General features: G+C 38.5%; 1 protein-coding gene across 12 annotated transcripts in view; it reads right to left on the reverse strand.

The window, feature by feature from the left end:
• plekha5 (pleckstrin homology domain containing, family A member 5) overlaps positions 1–15,290 on the reverse strand; it is a 294,707-nt gene that overhangs the window by 149,419 nt on the left and 129,998 nt on the right. For all 12 annotated transcript variants that reach the window (XM_073066153.1, XM_073066148.1, XM_073066154.1 and 9 more), the window contains one exon: positions 7,599–7,682. In XM_073066153.1, coding sequence (XP_072922254.1) covers positions 7,599–7,682 — 84 coding nt within the window. The remainder of the gene's footprint in view (positions 1–7,598; positions 7,683–15,290) is intronic.

A 15,290-nucleotide genomic window follows, 5' to 3' on the forward strand; every position in this document is an offset into this window, starting at 1 on the left:
CAGAGAAAACAACTTGTTTGGTTTCCATGACTTTTGTGGAATAATTGAAGTTTTTATACTTCTTCAATAATTGTCAAGACAAAAGAGCACTTCTACATAAGCTTTTCAATACACATGCTATTCTGGAGAAAGAATGTATAGAGACTACTGTTCTCTCTCAATCTGACCTTCATTAACTGGCTACAACACAAGAAATAGAAACTGAAGTGGGCCAACTGTTCTCTGGTGCCTGTTTCATTATTCATGAAGATCATCACTGAGCCCTGAATATCCAGCAAACTATTTCTTACTGCCATGAAAAGACAGAATAACCAACTGTCCACAGCCTTCTGACATGGAGAATTTCAAAATTTCGCCATTAGCTGGGTAAAGATAGACACAGCAGATTCTGCAAATGCTGTAAGTTTTGAGTAACACACACAAAATGCTGGAGGAACTCAGCAGTTCAGGCAGCATCAATGAAGGGAAATAAACAGTCAACATTCCAAGCTGAGGTTCTTCATCAGGATGAAGGTCCCACTAATGTCCTGATGAAGGGACTCCGCCAAGAAACATCAACAGTTTATTCCCTCCGTATATGCTGCCTGTCGTGCTCAGCTTCTCCATCATTTTGTATGTAACTGGGTAAAAAGGATGACTTCTTATTTTCGTCCTGAATGATCAACCTTTATTTTGAGACTGTGAATCCTGATTCTAGAGACACCAACCATGGGAGATGTCACCACTGCATCTACCCTACCAAATCACACTGATAACTTGTTATTCTAAACGTTGATAAGGATTGCAAAAGCACAGCTGACTTTCACGAGGAGGTATCCTGTGTGCCTTTTGTAGTTCCTTTCTATAATAAAATATAGAAAGTACTAAGCTTGTGGAAAAGACAGGTGTATGATGGCACTATGCTCAAAGTGAATTTAAAAATGGCTGCTTTGATGGAATGAGCCTTAAGGCTTCAATATTTTTGAAGGCAATTGAATATTTTGTTTCCATTTGTGTATCCTTCTCAACATTTGGCTTCCAAACTGCCACATCATGGGATTAAAATACGTAAACCAGTTATCCTTTTAGTGTAAAAATTCCAACCAGTATGAGATAATGGGAATATGAAATACAGAGTGGTAAAAAGATAACCCAATGTCCATTATTTCCATTCCCCATTTCATTTTGTCTCATGAACAGTGAGTATTTGAATAATTCAAAATACCCATGCTATTAGCCCGAAAAGGTCAATCATTTTCGATACTCATTACTAAATACTGAAGATAACAAGATGAACAAATGGGACACAACTCTTATCATTTGACAAAACAAAATCGAAGCAGTAAGTCTTTGTAGTATAACTCTGAATTGAGGCTGTTATAAATTCTAATTATAACTTGCAGTTTGCATCAATAAAAGATTCTTCATGCAACTCTTTTACTATAATCAACCTGCATAATTATACACAGTTTATTCTAGCTATACAATTCTTTTACTCTCAGCAATGAGACTGCAGATCATTCAAGCAGTTAGAAATAATTCCTACAGACTATGATTTAACTAAGAAACACACCCTACAATTTTAGCTACTGCATATAATGATTGCCTTTGCAAAAAGTTCGGATTGCCAATAGAACTTCAAGTTGCCTAACAGGGCACAGCTAATTAGGGATGTTTTCCCAAATAAGATTAGATCTTCTGATCCTGGTTTTCACCCATCATTGCAGTAAACTTACTTTTTTTCCCTCCAAAACAAATGCAGATGTAGGCAGAACACATGCATTATTATAGCTTCAGCAACAAAACTTATTTTTTTGGGGATATTCTATTGCTTCCCTCTCAGAATATTAAATAAACTTTCAGTGATAGCTATAACCACTAACCCATAATTCCCAACCCCATTAAATACCAATAACAAACCAATCCAAGTTATATTTAAAACAAGTGTACATGTGGCTTATTAAAATGAATGATTTCAGTACCTAGTAATGGAGTACTTTCCTCTATTATTGGTACAGCATCAGTATTATAGGCTATTAAATTAAGTGCAGCACAGCAAGCCAAATTTTTGGCACTGAAGCATTAAGATTAGGATTGTGGTCTTAAATTCCATTTGTGTCAAAATAAATGGCGAGCTCCATTAGATTTACAGGCTAATTCTGACATATTAATTGTGGACTAAAACCAACTTTACTTGCATAATAGACATCAGGTTTTCCAAGTCAGTCAGTTTATTTCGGAGATATTAAGTCCCATAAAAGTGAAAAGGGCAGATTGGATAGGCTGGGGTTTTCTTCCATGGAACACAAGAGGCTGACTTGACCTTAGAGATAATATAAAATGATGGGCATCCCCACACAATCCTTTTCACTGGGGGGGGGGGGGGGGGGGAGTCTAAAACTAGATGATGTAGATTCAAGGTGAGAGAGGAAAATTTTAAAAGGAACACGAGAGGCAATATTTTCCACAAACTGCAAGAGAGAATGGGAGTGGTTAGACACAACTGCAATGTTTCAAAGGCATTTAGAGAGGTAAATGGGCAAAAAAGGTTTGGGAGAACTTGGGCCAAATGGACACAAATGGAACTAGTTCACATTGGCAAATCTTGGTTAGCATAAACGAGTTGGGCCATAGAGCCTGTTTCTGTGTTGTATAACTCTATGACTCTACACTAACCAGGTACTGAATGAATCTATTTACATCCATGCAAGACACAAAGGCTTACATTTCCTTAGACTTGGTAGGCCACAAATCTTCAACCAGATGCGGCTCTTCAGTCTGAGAATGGCTACCTTCAATTGAACTTTTGCTTTATCTGCTCTATGTCATCAGAGTTACAATATTTGCAATAAGACCCAAGAAACCCATTAGCCTACAGATAGTTAAGCAACTGAAAAATGATTCAAGTATACATTAGAAAATCAATTTTCTTGAACTTCTAAAAATAATCAAAAACAGTTACAAGACAAACAGACTTAATTAGGGCTATGGTAGCATAGTTGTATTTGGGACCATTATCCTGAAACACAAAGCCCTAATCCTATCATGACAGCTGAGCGATTTAAATCAGAAGTAATTCAATAAGTCTGGAATTTTTTTTAAAGCTAGCCTCAGCAACAGAAACCATGAAACCACCAGATTGCCATGAAAACCCATCTGGTTCACGTATGTCCTTCAGGGACAGAAATGTGCCATCCTAATTCAGTTAGGCGTAAATGTGAGTCCAGATGTGGTTGACTCATCGCTGCCTCCGTACCTCAGGGACAACGAGGGATGGAGAGTAAACTCTAGCATTACAATGATATTCACTTTCCATGTAAGTATTTATAAAAATAACTCTGCAACTAGAAATCCAGAACTAGAGATCATATATACAGCCTTTTAGAGTAGTTTCTTTGGTTTAGATTTTCTAGGAGAAATATTACAACTGGTTCTCTTTGACCTACTTAAAATTGATTTTCTTTTAAATAAGTTTGACTTCCAATTTGGTTGACAGAAATGGAGATGAAATAAATCAGCTGCATATATAGTTCCACTGCTTTCTTTTTGTAAAACCATCCAGCAAAATATATCAAGTTGCATCATGAAACTAATAATATGAATAAAATTATCAATAGTTGAACAGGAAATTATTTAATTGATATGTTTTACATGTAATTAATTCAGATGCAAAAACTTCAGAAGTTTAATGCTTCATTGGATATGTAAATACATTTGGCATAATATTTCAAAGAGTTCTAGTTTCCAAGCTCTGATGAATCGGAGGGAAACTCTGAAATGCACATTAGATTTAAAAGGATTAATCTAACGGCTGAAACAGATGGTGTGGGTATAGATCACAGCATATTATAAAACCACGAGCTGCCATTAATCGACATCTGAGAGTGATTCCCAAAATTGATCCAAAATAAATGGCGATTGCCTGAAATTTTCATATACCAAATAAATGACAAGAAATTTGAATTAGCCATTGTGCAGGATAAATACTGAACAAAAAATCTTTCAATTTTGACAAAAAACATAATCATACTCTGTAGTCATTATTTTTCATGTGACAAATGAATTGGTCAGAGCTTTGAGGGTATTTAACTGGAAACTATCAGACTGAGCCCAGTCTTTATAGGCTAAAGCCTTAAAACAAAAAAAAAGCAAAAGCTTCTTTCCGTTTCTCTCTCATTTACCCCCACCCCCCAAAAAAACTAAAAGCACAAAAGCAACAAAGCATAGAAAATTAATGTGAAGATATGGTTGAGCTTAAAATTAAGTTACGTTTAAGTTCTTCTTTTACAATTATACCCTAAAATGTGTCTTGCAAGATCACATTGTAGAGGAATATACTTGGAGCACAAAAGTTAACACTGGTAAAAGAATAAGAAATTACTGAAAAGAGATACAAAGGCCAGTCATGGTATTTATTTTCTCGTGGGGGAAGGGGTGTGCCTGGAGGCACCAACATTTCAAAGAAGCAGCTGCAATCAGTCTCAAAAAGACCTTTGACGAAGAGAGCAGCTGAACATGCTCCAGAAACTTTCTCTGAAAAGAATGACATTCTACACATTACATTTCAGCATTTGTAACTTTTCTGCAGGGCAAACAAAAATAGAGTATGTATAGAATGCTTTATAGACCATCGATTCTTTAAAACTTTTTTTAAAATCTCAGGTTCACACACAACCAAAGGCAAGGCAGAAAAGCTTCTAGAATTACTGGTCCGAATGATCCAGTTGATCAGATTAGATTTAATAAAGGATTATCAGGTCGATTTTGAATCTTCATTCCCTATGGAAATTTAATTTTCTGCTGAAATGAAAATGAGCTGACATTTGGTGGATCACTGTCATCTTACAATGCAGGCAGTTGCCCTGGATAATACACAATACAAAATCTATAAGACCTACTGTAGCCACACTGGTCAATAAATTAATTTACCACAGATTCACAATGAAGCTGATGCATCTGATCTGCATGGCTTAGGGATAAACTGGAGGCTGCCCTGAACCACAAAACTATCAAGGGGGATCTCCTGAGGACTTTTTCACACACAAAACTACATTAACTTATCGAGTCAATAGCAAATTTATTGGACATGTGGTCCCAATACCCAATTCAGCTGCTGATGGGTAAACAATGACCAGATAAAACTTTATACAGAATGGGATGAATTTACAAAAACATTTCTCATTCTCAGATGACATTCCTTCTCAACATGTGATAGTTGCACAAAATATATTCATTTATAGTTTTTCTCAGCATTATATGCTGAAAATTGATCTTTCTCTGCAGTGAAACATACCTGTAACCTTTGATGGCTCTATTTGTGTCGCACTGAAAACTTTCTGGCTGCTTCATTTTACAGGTGATCTCTGCATTATCACTTTCCATGCTATAAAAATTAATCCTAACAGAAATTCACCATAACAGAATTCACAAATCAGAACACGAATTTTGAGACATGATTTAACATTTCTTCTCAGTTTGATTTGCTTTTCTTGATTTATGCATAGAAGATGTGCCTTTGAATTATGAAGAAGTATGATTTGGACTGCTTTTTCTTATTGCAATCCTTATTCCTCAAAGCATGGGGCTCTGTTGTGTTCTCACATTATGTTACTTTCCATGGAACATTGTGTGGAAACTTAGATAACACATTCCATGCACTAAATGTAGTTTTGCAGAATGAGGATAAACAGATCTTCCCTGTACAACAGCAAATTGCGATGCCTGTCAGGAAACCAGCCTGATCACCCTTGTGCACCCAAATCCCAAGATTATGGCCATGAACACTGTCCACTACCACCAGTGGCTCCCTCCGTGATAAAAATTGGCTGCTATCCTATCCATCTCTGCAGACCTCAGCCCCATCTTCTGATCTTCCATTAACCCAATGAACAACCACAGGGAGTTTTGTTCTCACTTATCTCAACCCCACCTCTGGGTCATTGACTATTGCTCAATCCAAACCCCATCCAGGCTACAGAAATGAATAATTGGACCTTTGGCCAGCACACATTTGGACCCTTGAACCTGGTCATGAAAGAAAATATTGACAGGCATATTTTTTTAATATAAAAATGTATAAAGCTTGAAGACTAAATGAAGTTGCAGAGACTGATGGTGACTAAAGTAATTGTTCGAGATCTGCTCCCTCAGCAGTTGCTTGCAATCCTTTGGGTCTGCTGGAATTTCTAAATTCATATATTTCACCATTAATTCAAAGATTTCAGGGTACATTAATTATCAAAGAATGTATAAATTATACAACCTTGAGATTTTTGTTTGCTTAGTCAGCCACTAAGCAAGAAACCCAAAAGAACCCAATTAAAAATAAATAAAATAAAGAATATCACCTGATGCGCAGAGAAGGGGGAAAAATATACTAATCATGCAAACAACAGAAGCAAGCAACAACACTCTGAACCAAAATGAGTCCCTAGATCTGAACCCCAGAGCAGCCCGGAGGAGCCCCAAGCCTAGATATCAGTCCATCATATTAGCAGGCACAAAGCAAAACAGCCAAGGGTAAACTTCATAGCCTCAGCACCATGAAGAGAAGAGACACCATCAGAGGAGAGCAAGTAAAATCGGCTCTCACCTCCGATCCTGATACCGTCTTCCAGTATATTATTTAAATTGTCTAAACCGCTACAATGAAGAAAACTGATTCCAGGATGCAAAAACCTTAGATTCATATAAAAATGAATCTGCACCACGTCAAGTGGCTCTCTTTTAATAAAATTCAACAGTTTAGAAAGTTTACAATTTAAGTGAGACATTAAGTATATGCATAACAAGGATGCTTGATTTTAGTAGCTCACAAATGTAAATAAAATTAAACTTGTAATTTTATTGATCACAGCTTCTACTGTAAACCATTGTTTAAAATGAATACTCACAGCGTCCAAGAGCTACTTCCACTGAATGACCTTATTCTACAATAAAAATCAATGTGGCTTAATTGACGTGCTTTCAGAGGACAAGGACAAGCAGAAAGGGAGAGCCTGGAGCTATTATTTTGGACCTTCAACCATCTGTTCTAAGATACACAATTGACACACATGCTGGAAGTCCATTTGACCTGTTTAGGAGCTGTAAAGAGGAATTGTAAGCTTCCAAAGATAGCTCCTGTAAAGAGAGGAATGTTTGGGCATACAGCATTAAAGACAAATGAAAGTTAGGCAAACTTGATGTTAGAAATAGATAGCTTATTGAATTTTTAGTTACAGGGCATAGAAATGCCATCTTTTCCTGAAATTTTAGCAAAAAAAAAACCCAAAAGATTAAACTAAAAAAATTCAGGCAAATAAAAAAATCCCTGAACATTTGGATACAATTATGGTCAAATGCTAAACTGTTTTGAATACTCAGCAGAAATTTCAAATTACAGTGTAGTATTTTTGTGCTGCATTCTCAGAATAAAAGTATTCAATTTAAAAACCACATTGGGAATTAAATCACAAAGTGCAACTTTAAAAACATCTGCAAGCAGTGAAATTAATTGGACAAGAATGTGGAATATTTCTAAGTCAGCAAATTGAACATTCAGAATATTGCCTTCAGAGATTTTCAACTATTTGTGTAAACACTATAACAAACCACACAAGGAGAAAATTGTGACTTACTCGTCATTCATGACAAATATACAGTTTTCTTGCGATGTATGTCCTGTAACTGGATGTTTGCAAGTTACCTTCCATTCATTGTGACTGTAGAAAAAGAAAATATGTGTCAGTTGGTTATACTAATATCATTATTACTTCCCCCTTGCTTCTCTGTGGATCACACACTCATGCATACAGTGTACAAACAGTAGAGTGGTCAGATAACCACCTTTAGGAGCCAGCTTTAATCTTGAAATGAATAGCAAACTTGCTCAAATTTAACCCAGATGACCCAGCTCTGTGGTATATACCCACAAAGCACAAGCTAAATTAATATGTCTCAAATGCACAAAAATACAGATAAACTCAAAACGCTATTTTATTATTCTGCTTGGTTGCAAAATTTGAAATGAATCTCACCAAAATTCACACTCAAACAAATCAAGCAAGTAGAAGATGGATTGATCTATACAAAAGAAATTTCATACTTAAAGGCAAAAAATCAGTCACTGCCAAAATACGAACCAGAAAATTATTCAAAAAACAATCAACATTTAAGAAACTTCCCGTGAATCTAACAGTTCTGAAGAAGTTGAAACATGAAATAATGCTATTCTCTCCACAGATAATTGCCGATTGCTTAAATGAATCACGCATTTTATTCTGTAATTCATGGAATACAGATAATTTCACATAAGATGCAGAGTGTACAGTATATAAAGCAGACATACATTCAGAAGCAATTAACTTTTGTCAGATCTGGTTAAAATAAATACTGAATATTTGCCATAGTAATCTTCAGTAAACAGAGAAATATTGTGCATTGTTGCTTTACAAACATTACCAGTTCAAACCAGATAAAGGTGTGAAAGCAATGGGTAACATACATAAGTAGAATGGCAACTTATTCATAGTATTGGGGAAGGAGGGAGCTGTTCCAATGGGAAGGGCTCCAGCTGAACTATGCTAGGACCTTGGTCATGGCAAATCGTATAACCAGGGCTGTGGATGGGACTTTAAACTAAATAATAAGCAGTGGATTCAACAGCTTGGAAAAGAATATATAAAGTAAAAGGGAAAGAGAGTGAGGGGAGTTTACTGAAGTCTCTAGAACAAAGGACAAGTTAGAAAGTGATATGAATTTAACTTCAGGCAACATGGAGACAAAATCAAGAAGTTAGGTGGTGTATACAGGACTGAAGGCATTTTATTTGAATGGATGGAGTATACAAACTAAGGTAAATGAGTTTATGGAGCAGCTAGAAATTGGTGGCTGTGATGTTGCAGCCATCACTATCATAATTGAAAGAAGATCATAGCTGGAAACTAAACATTCAAGGACACATATCTCATCAAAAAGTAGGCAGGTAGGCAAAGAGGGTGCAGTGGCTCTATTGGTAAAAAATGAAATCATATTCTTAGAACATGGGCTACCAACTTTGTTTATGCTATGGATCCCTACCATCAACCAAGAGGTCTGTGGACCCCAGGCTGGGGATCCCTGCCTTTGAAAGAAGTGACGAGGATCAGAAAATGTAGAATGCTTGTGCGCAGAGGTAAGGCACTCAGAGGGTACAAATAACGGAAGTTATAGAGACAGTGGCAAGGATGTGAGTTACAAATTACAATGGGAAGTAGAAAAGTCATATAAAAGGACAATGTTATGATGCTCGTGAGGTTTCCAATATACAGATTTCAATATTTATCCCAAAAGAAGAAACCTCCTCAAGGGAAGATGAGGGAACCATAGCTGGCAAGGGAAGTCAAAGGCAGCATAAAAGCTAAAGGCATACAATAGAACAAAAATTATTGGGAAGCTAGAGGATGGGAAGTTTTTAAAAAAAAAAACAGAAGACAACTAAAAAGGTAATGAGAGAAATGATGAAGTTTGAAGGTAAGGTTGCCAATAATATAAGAGAGGATACCAAAGGTTTTTTTTCCGATATATAAAGAGTAAAAGAGAGGTAAGAGTGGATATCAGACTGCTGGAAAATTATGCTGGATTGGTAGTAAAGGGGTTCAAAGAAATGGCTGACAAACTTAATAAGTTAGAGATTGGCAGATATTATGTTGTAAGAATCATGGCTAAAAGACAGTCGTAGCTGGAACCTTAATATCCAAGGATACACAATCTATCAAAAGGACAGGCAGGTATGCAGAAGAGGAGGACTAGCGCTGCTGGTAAAAATGGGATTAAATCTTTAGAAAGAAGTGATATAGGATCAGAAGACGTAGATTCTTTGTGAGTAGAGCTAAGGAACTGCAGGGGTAAGACGACCCTGATAGGAGTTATATTCAGACCTCTGAGCAGTAGCCAGGATATAGTCTACAAATTACAGTGGGAGATAGAAAAAGTATGTAAAAAGGGAATGTTACATTTGTCATGGGAGATTTCAAAAGGCAGATAGATTGGGAAAATCAAATTGATGCTGGATACCAAGAGAAAGAGTTAGCACAATACCTCTGAATTGGTTTTTTGAAGCAACTTGTGGTTGAGCCCACCATGGGATCAGCAATTCTGGATTGGGTGTTGTGTAATGAACTGGATATGATTAAGGAGCTTAAGATAATGGAACCCTGAGGAAACAGTGATCATAATATGATAGAATTCACCTTGCAATTTGTAAGGGAGAAGCTAAAGCCAGATGTATCTGTAAAGGAGTAAAGGAAATTACAGAGGCATGAGAGTGGAGTTGGCCAAAGTTGATAGGAAGAGGACAGATGACATCAGAGCAGCAATGGCCAGAATTTCTGGGAGCAATTCGGAAGGCACAGAATAGATACTTCCCAAAGAAGAGGAAGTATTCTAAAGGGAAGATGATGCAACCATGGCTGACAAGTGAAGTCAAAGCCAACATAAAAGCACAAGAGAGGGTATGTAATAGAGCAAAAATTAGTGGGAAGTTAGAGGATTGGGTATTTTTTAAAAACCAACAGAAGGCAACTAAAAAAAAAACACAAGTGGGGGAAGGATAAAATATAAAGGTAAACTACCTAATAATATCAAAAATGATACAGAAAGTATTTTTTCCAGGTATAGAAAGAATGAAAGAGAAGCAAGAGTAGATAATGCAATGCTAGAGACTGATGTCAGTGAGATCATAATGGGGACCAAGAAAATGGCGGATGAACTGAGTAAGTATTCTGTATTATTCTTCACTGTGGAAGCCACTAGCAGTATAGTGGAAATTCCAGGTGTCGGGGGCCATAAAGTGTGTGAAGTTACTACAACTACAGAAAAGGTTCTTGGGAAATCTGAATGATCTGAAGGTAGCTAAGTCACCTGGACCAGATGGTGCACACCCCAGGGTTCTAAAAGTGGTAGCTGAAGAGATTGTGGATGCATTAGTAATGATCTTTTAAAAATTAATTGATTTTGGCATTGTTCTGAAGAAATAAAAAATTACAAATGTCATTCCACTATGCAAGAAGGAAGAAAGGAAGAACAAAAATTATAGGGCTATTAGCCTGACTTCACTGGTTGGGAAGATGTTGGACTCGATTGATAAAAATATGGTTTCAGGGTATTTGGAGGCATATGACTAAATAGACCAAAGTCAGCATGGTTTCCTCAAGGGAAAATCTTGCCCGACAAATCTGCTGGAATTCTATGATGAAATAACAAGTAGGATAAAGAAGGGAGAATTGGTGGATGTTGTGTGCTTGGATTTTCAGAAGGCATTTGCTGAGGTTGCTACACATGAGGCTGCTAAACAAGACAAGAGCTCAGGGTTATACAAGAAAGAAACTGCCAAAGATCGAACATTGACTGACTGGCAAGAGTCAAAGAGTGGGATTAAAGGAATCCTTTTCGGATTGGCAGCCAGTGACTAATGGTGTACCACAGGGGTCTGTGTTGAGACTGCTTCTTTTTACATTGTATGTCAATGATTTTGATGGTTTTGTAGCCAAGTTTGCAGACAACAGGATGATAAGTGGAGGATCAGGCAGTGTTGAAGAAGCAGAGAAGCTGCAGAAGGACTTAGAAAGATTAGGAGAAAAGACAAAGGGGTGGCAGATAGAATACAGTGTTGGGACGTGTATGGTCATGCACTTTGGTAAAAGGAATACAGCATAGTCAATTTTCTAAATGGTGAGGATATTCAAAAATCTGAGGTTCAAAGGGATTTGGGAGTCCTTGCACAGGATTCCCTACGGTTAATTTGTAAGTTGACTCAGTGGTGAGGAAGGCGAATGCAGTATTAGCATTCATTTCCGGATGACTAGAATATAAAAGCAAGATGTAATGCTGAGGCTGTATAAGGCACTGGTGAGGCCTCACTTGGAGTATTGTGAACAGTTCTAGGCCCCTTATTTAAGAAATGTTGTGCTAACATTGCAGAAAGTTCACAGGCGATTCACGAGAATTATTCCGGGAATGAAAGGGTCATCATATGAGCAGCGATTAAAGGCTCTGGGCCTGTACTCACTGGAATTTAGAAGAATTGGGGTGGGGGATCTGATTGAAACCTATTGAATGTTGAAAGGCCTAGATAGAGTGGATGTGAAGAAGATGTCTCTTTCAGTGCGAGAGTTTAGGACCAGAGGGCACAGCCTCAAAATAGAGGGATCCATTTAGAACAAAGAAGAGAAGGAATTTCTTTAGCCAGAGGGTGGTGAATCTGTAGAATTTGCTGTCGCAGGACGCTGTGGAAGCCAGGTCACTAAGTGTATTCAGGTGGAGGTTGATAGTCTCTTGAAGAGTCAGACAAGAAAGATTATGGGGAGAAGGCAGAAGAATGGGGTTGCGATGGAAATGGTTCCGCCATAATGAAATGAAGCAGACTTGATGGGTTGAATGGCTAATTCTGTTCCTATGTCTTATATGGCGTTATGGTCTTAAGTATTTTGTGTCAGACGTCACTGTGGAAGACAATAACTGTGTTAGAAATTCAAGAATGTCAGGGAGCAGGAATGAGTGTAGTTGTCATTACTAAGGAGAAGGTGCTTGGGAAGCTGACAGGTCTGAAGGTAGATAAGTCAACTGGACCAGATGGACGACACTCCAGAGTTCTGAAAGAGGGAGCTGAAGAGATTGTGGTGACAGGAGTAGTGATCTTTCAAGAATCACTGGATTTTGGAATTGATCCAGAGAACTGGAAAATGGCAAATGTCACTCCGCTCAAGATGTAATGCTTTAATTTTGTAACGCATAGGCCAGAATATTTTGGAGAATTGTGAGCAGTTTTGTGCCGACATCTAAGTAAGGATGTGTTGGCATTGGAGAGAGCCCAGGTTGTTTACAAGAATGACCCCCAGGAGTGAAATGGTTACATATGATGAGCAATTGACGGCTCTAGGCCTGTATTCTTTGGAGTTAATAAGAATGAGTAGGAATCTCACTGACACACACAAAATACAGGTGGAATGCAACAGGCCAGGCAGCATCTATAGGGAGAAGCATTGTCGACGTTTCGGGCCAAGACCCTTCATCAGGACTAACTGAAAGGAAAGATAGTAAGAGATTTGAAAGTAGGAGGGGGAGGGGAAAATGCAAAATGATAGGAGAAGACCGGAGGGGGTGGGGTGGAGCTGAGAGCCGGAAAGGTCATTGGCAAAAGGGATACAGAGCTGGAGAAGGGAAAGGTTCATGGGACAGGAGGCCTAGGGAGAAAGAAAGGGGGAGGGGAGCACCAGAGGGAGATGGAGAACAGGCAGAGTGATGGGCAGAAAAAGAGAAAGAAAAGGAGGAGGGGGGAATAAAAACTAAATATATCAGGGATGGGGTAAGGAGTGGAGGAGGGGCATTAACGGAAGTTAGAGATATCAATGTTTATGCCATCAGGTTGGAAGCTACCCAGCCAGTATATAAGGTGTTGTTCCTCCAACCTGAGTGTGGCTTCATCTTGACAGTAGAGGAGGCCATGGACAGTCATATCAGAATGGGAATGGGACGTGGAATTAAAATGTGTGGCCACAGGGAGATCCTGTTTTCTCTGGCAGACAGAGCATAGGTGTTCAGCGAAACGGTCTCCCAGTCTGTGTCGGGTCTCACCAATATATAAAAGGCCACACCAGGAGCACCGGACGCAGTATACCGCACCAGCCAACTCATAGGTGAAGTGTCGCCTCACCTGGAAGGACTGTATGGGGCTCTGAATGGTGGTATAAAAGGCCACATTGGGAGCACCGGACGCAGTATACCACACCAGCAGACTCACAGGTGAAGTGTCGCCTCACCTGTTGATCATTGAAAGGCCTTCACAGAGTGGACATGGAGAAGACGTTTTCAAAAGAGGAAGAGTCTCAGACTGGGGGACATCCTCAGAATAGGAGAACCCTTTAGAACAGATACATGGAGGAATTTCTTTAGCTAGAGGGTGGTAAGTTTGTGGAATTCACTGCCTCAGATGGCTGTGGAAATTAAGTCATTGAGTATATTTAAAGCAGTGGTTGATAGGTTCTAGATTAGTAAGGGCATCAAAGTTTATAGGGTGAAGGCAGGAGAATGGGGTTGAAAGGGATAATAGATCAGCCATGATGGAATGGTGAAGTAGAATCAATTGGCTGATTGGCCTAGTTCTGCTCCTATATCTTATGGTCTTTGTGTGAATGGCAGCAATGAAAATTAAATAATGGAAACTATTTCAACATTTGACTTGCCAGTGGTCTTTGTGAAACAATCTCTAGAACATGAATATAAAATCAGAACATATTCCAGAAATAGTGAAGTTGTGTTTTATTTTTGAATAATGGGGCAGGAGATACAGCTATCACAAATATTACTTCCGGGACAATCAACATTCTAACTAATCTTACTTGTCACAGTAACATTTCTAACTTCCTTTATCTTGACCAAGCCTGACATCACTCTTATTCAGAACACTCTGCCTTTGTCAGGTCACATCACGACAGTCGGCCCTCCGTATCCGCGGATTCAACCAACCGCGGATCGAAAATATTCAAAAAAAAATTCCAGAAAGTTCCAAAAAGTAAAACTTGAATTTGCCGTGTGCCAAGCACTACGCTGAATCCACACAAATGAAGTGATGTGTAGGTATACCCTAATGTAGCCTCCTGCCATTTCACAGATCCTCGGTCTCTCTCCAGCCCTCGTCGTTTGAGCATTGTTCACCTCGCATCTCCTTCATTCGCTACTTGTGTTGTGAGCAAGAGGAAGGAGTTTAAGGCTAGTAAGGAATGGCTGGCTAGCTATGTAAAGCGCTACAGCCTTAAGAACTTAAAGATCACAGGAGGATTGGCATTGGCTGATGCCGAGGCAGCATCAGCATTCCCAGAAGAGCTACGATGGTTGCATCTGTACTGAATATGTACAGACCTTTTTTCTTGTCATTATTCCCTAAGCAATACAGTTTAACAACTATTTACAAAGCATTTACATTGCATTAGGTATTATAAGTAATCTAGAGATGATTTAAAGTATATGGGAGGATGTGCGTGGGTTATATGCAAACACTATGCCATTTTATATAAGGGATTTGAGCATCCGTGGATTTTGGTATCCGCGAGGGGTCCTGGAACCAATCCCCCGCGGATACCTAGGGACGACAGTATATTGATTTAGTCTGACTCCAAGATGAAGGATTTCAGTGTCTTCATGTGATCAATACATTCTTTTTGCATTCCCGACATTGTGACCTGGGACTTGATGTTCAATAACAGGCCAGCTCTCATGGTCCATCTTTGCCTTTCCTAATATGTTTCATATCCTCTTTTATTTTAGCTTTTTCAGAGTATTTTATCATCTGCACA

The sequence above is a fragment of the Hemitrygon akajei genome, chromosome 14 (assembly GCF_048418815.1).
Source record: "Hemitrygon akajei chromosome 14, sHemAka1.3, whole genome shotgun sequence".
In the NCBI taxonomy this organism is placed as follows: domain Eukaryota; kingdom Metazoa; phylum Chordata; class Chondrichthyes; order Myliobatiformes; family Dasyatidae; genus Hemitrygon; species Hemitrygon akajei.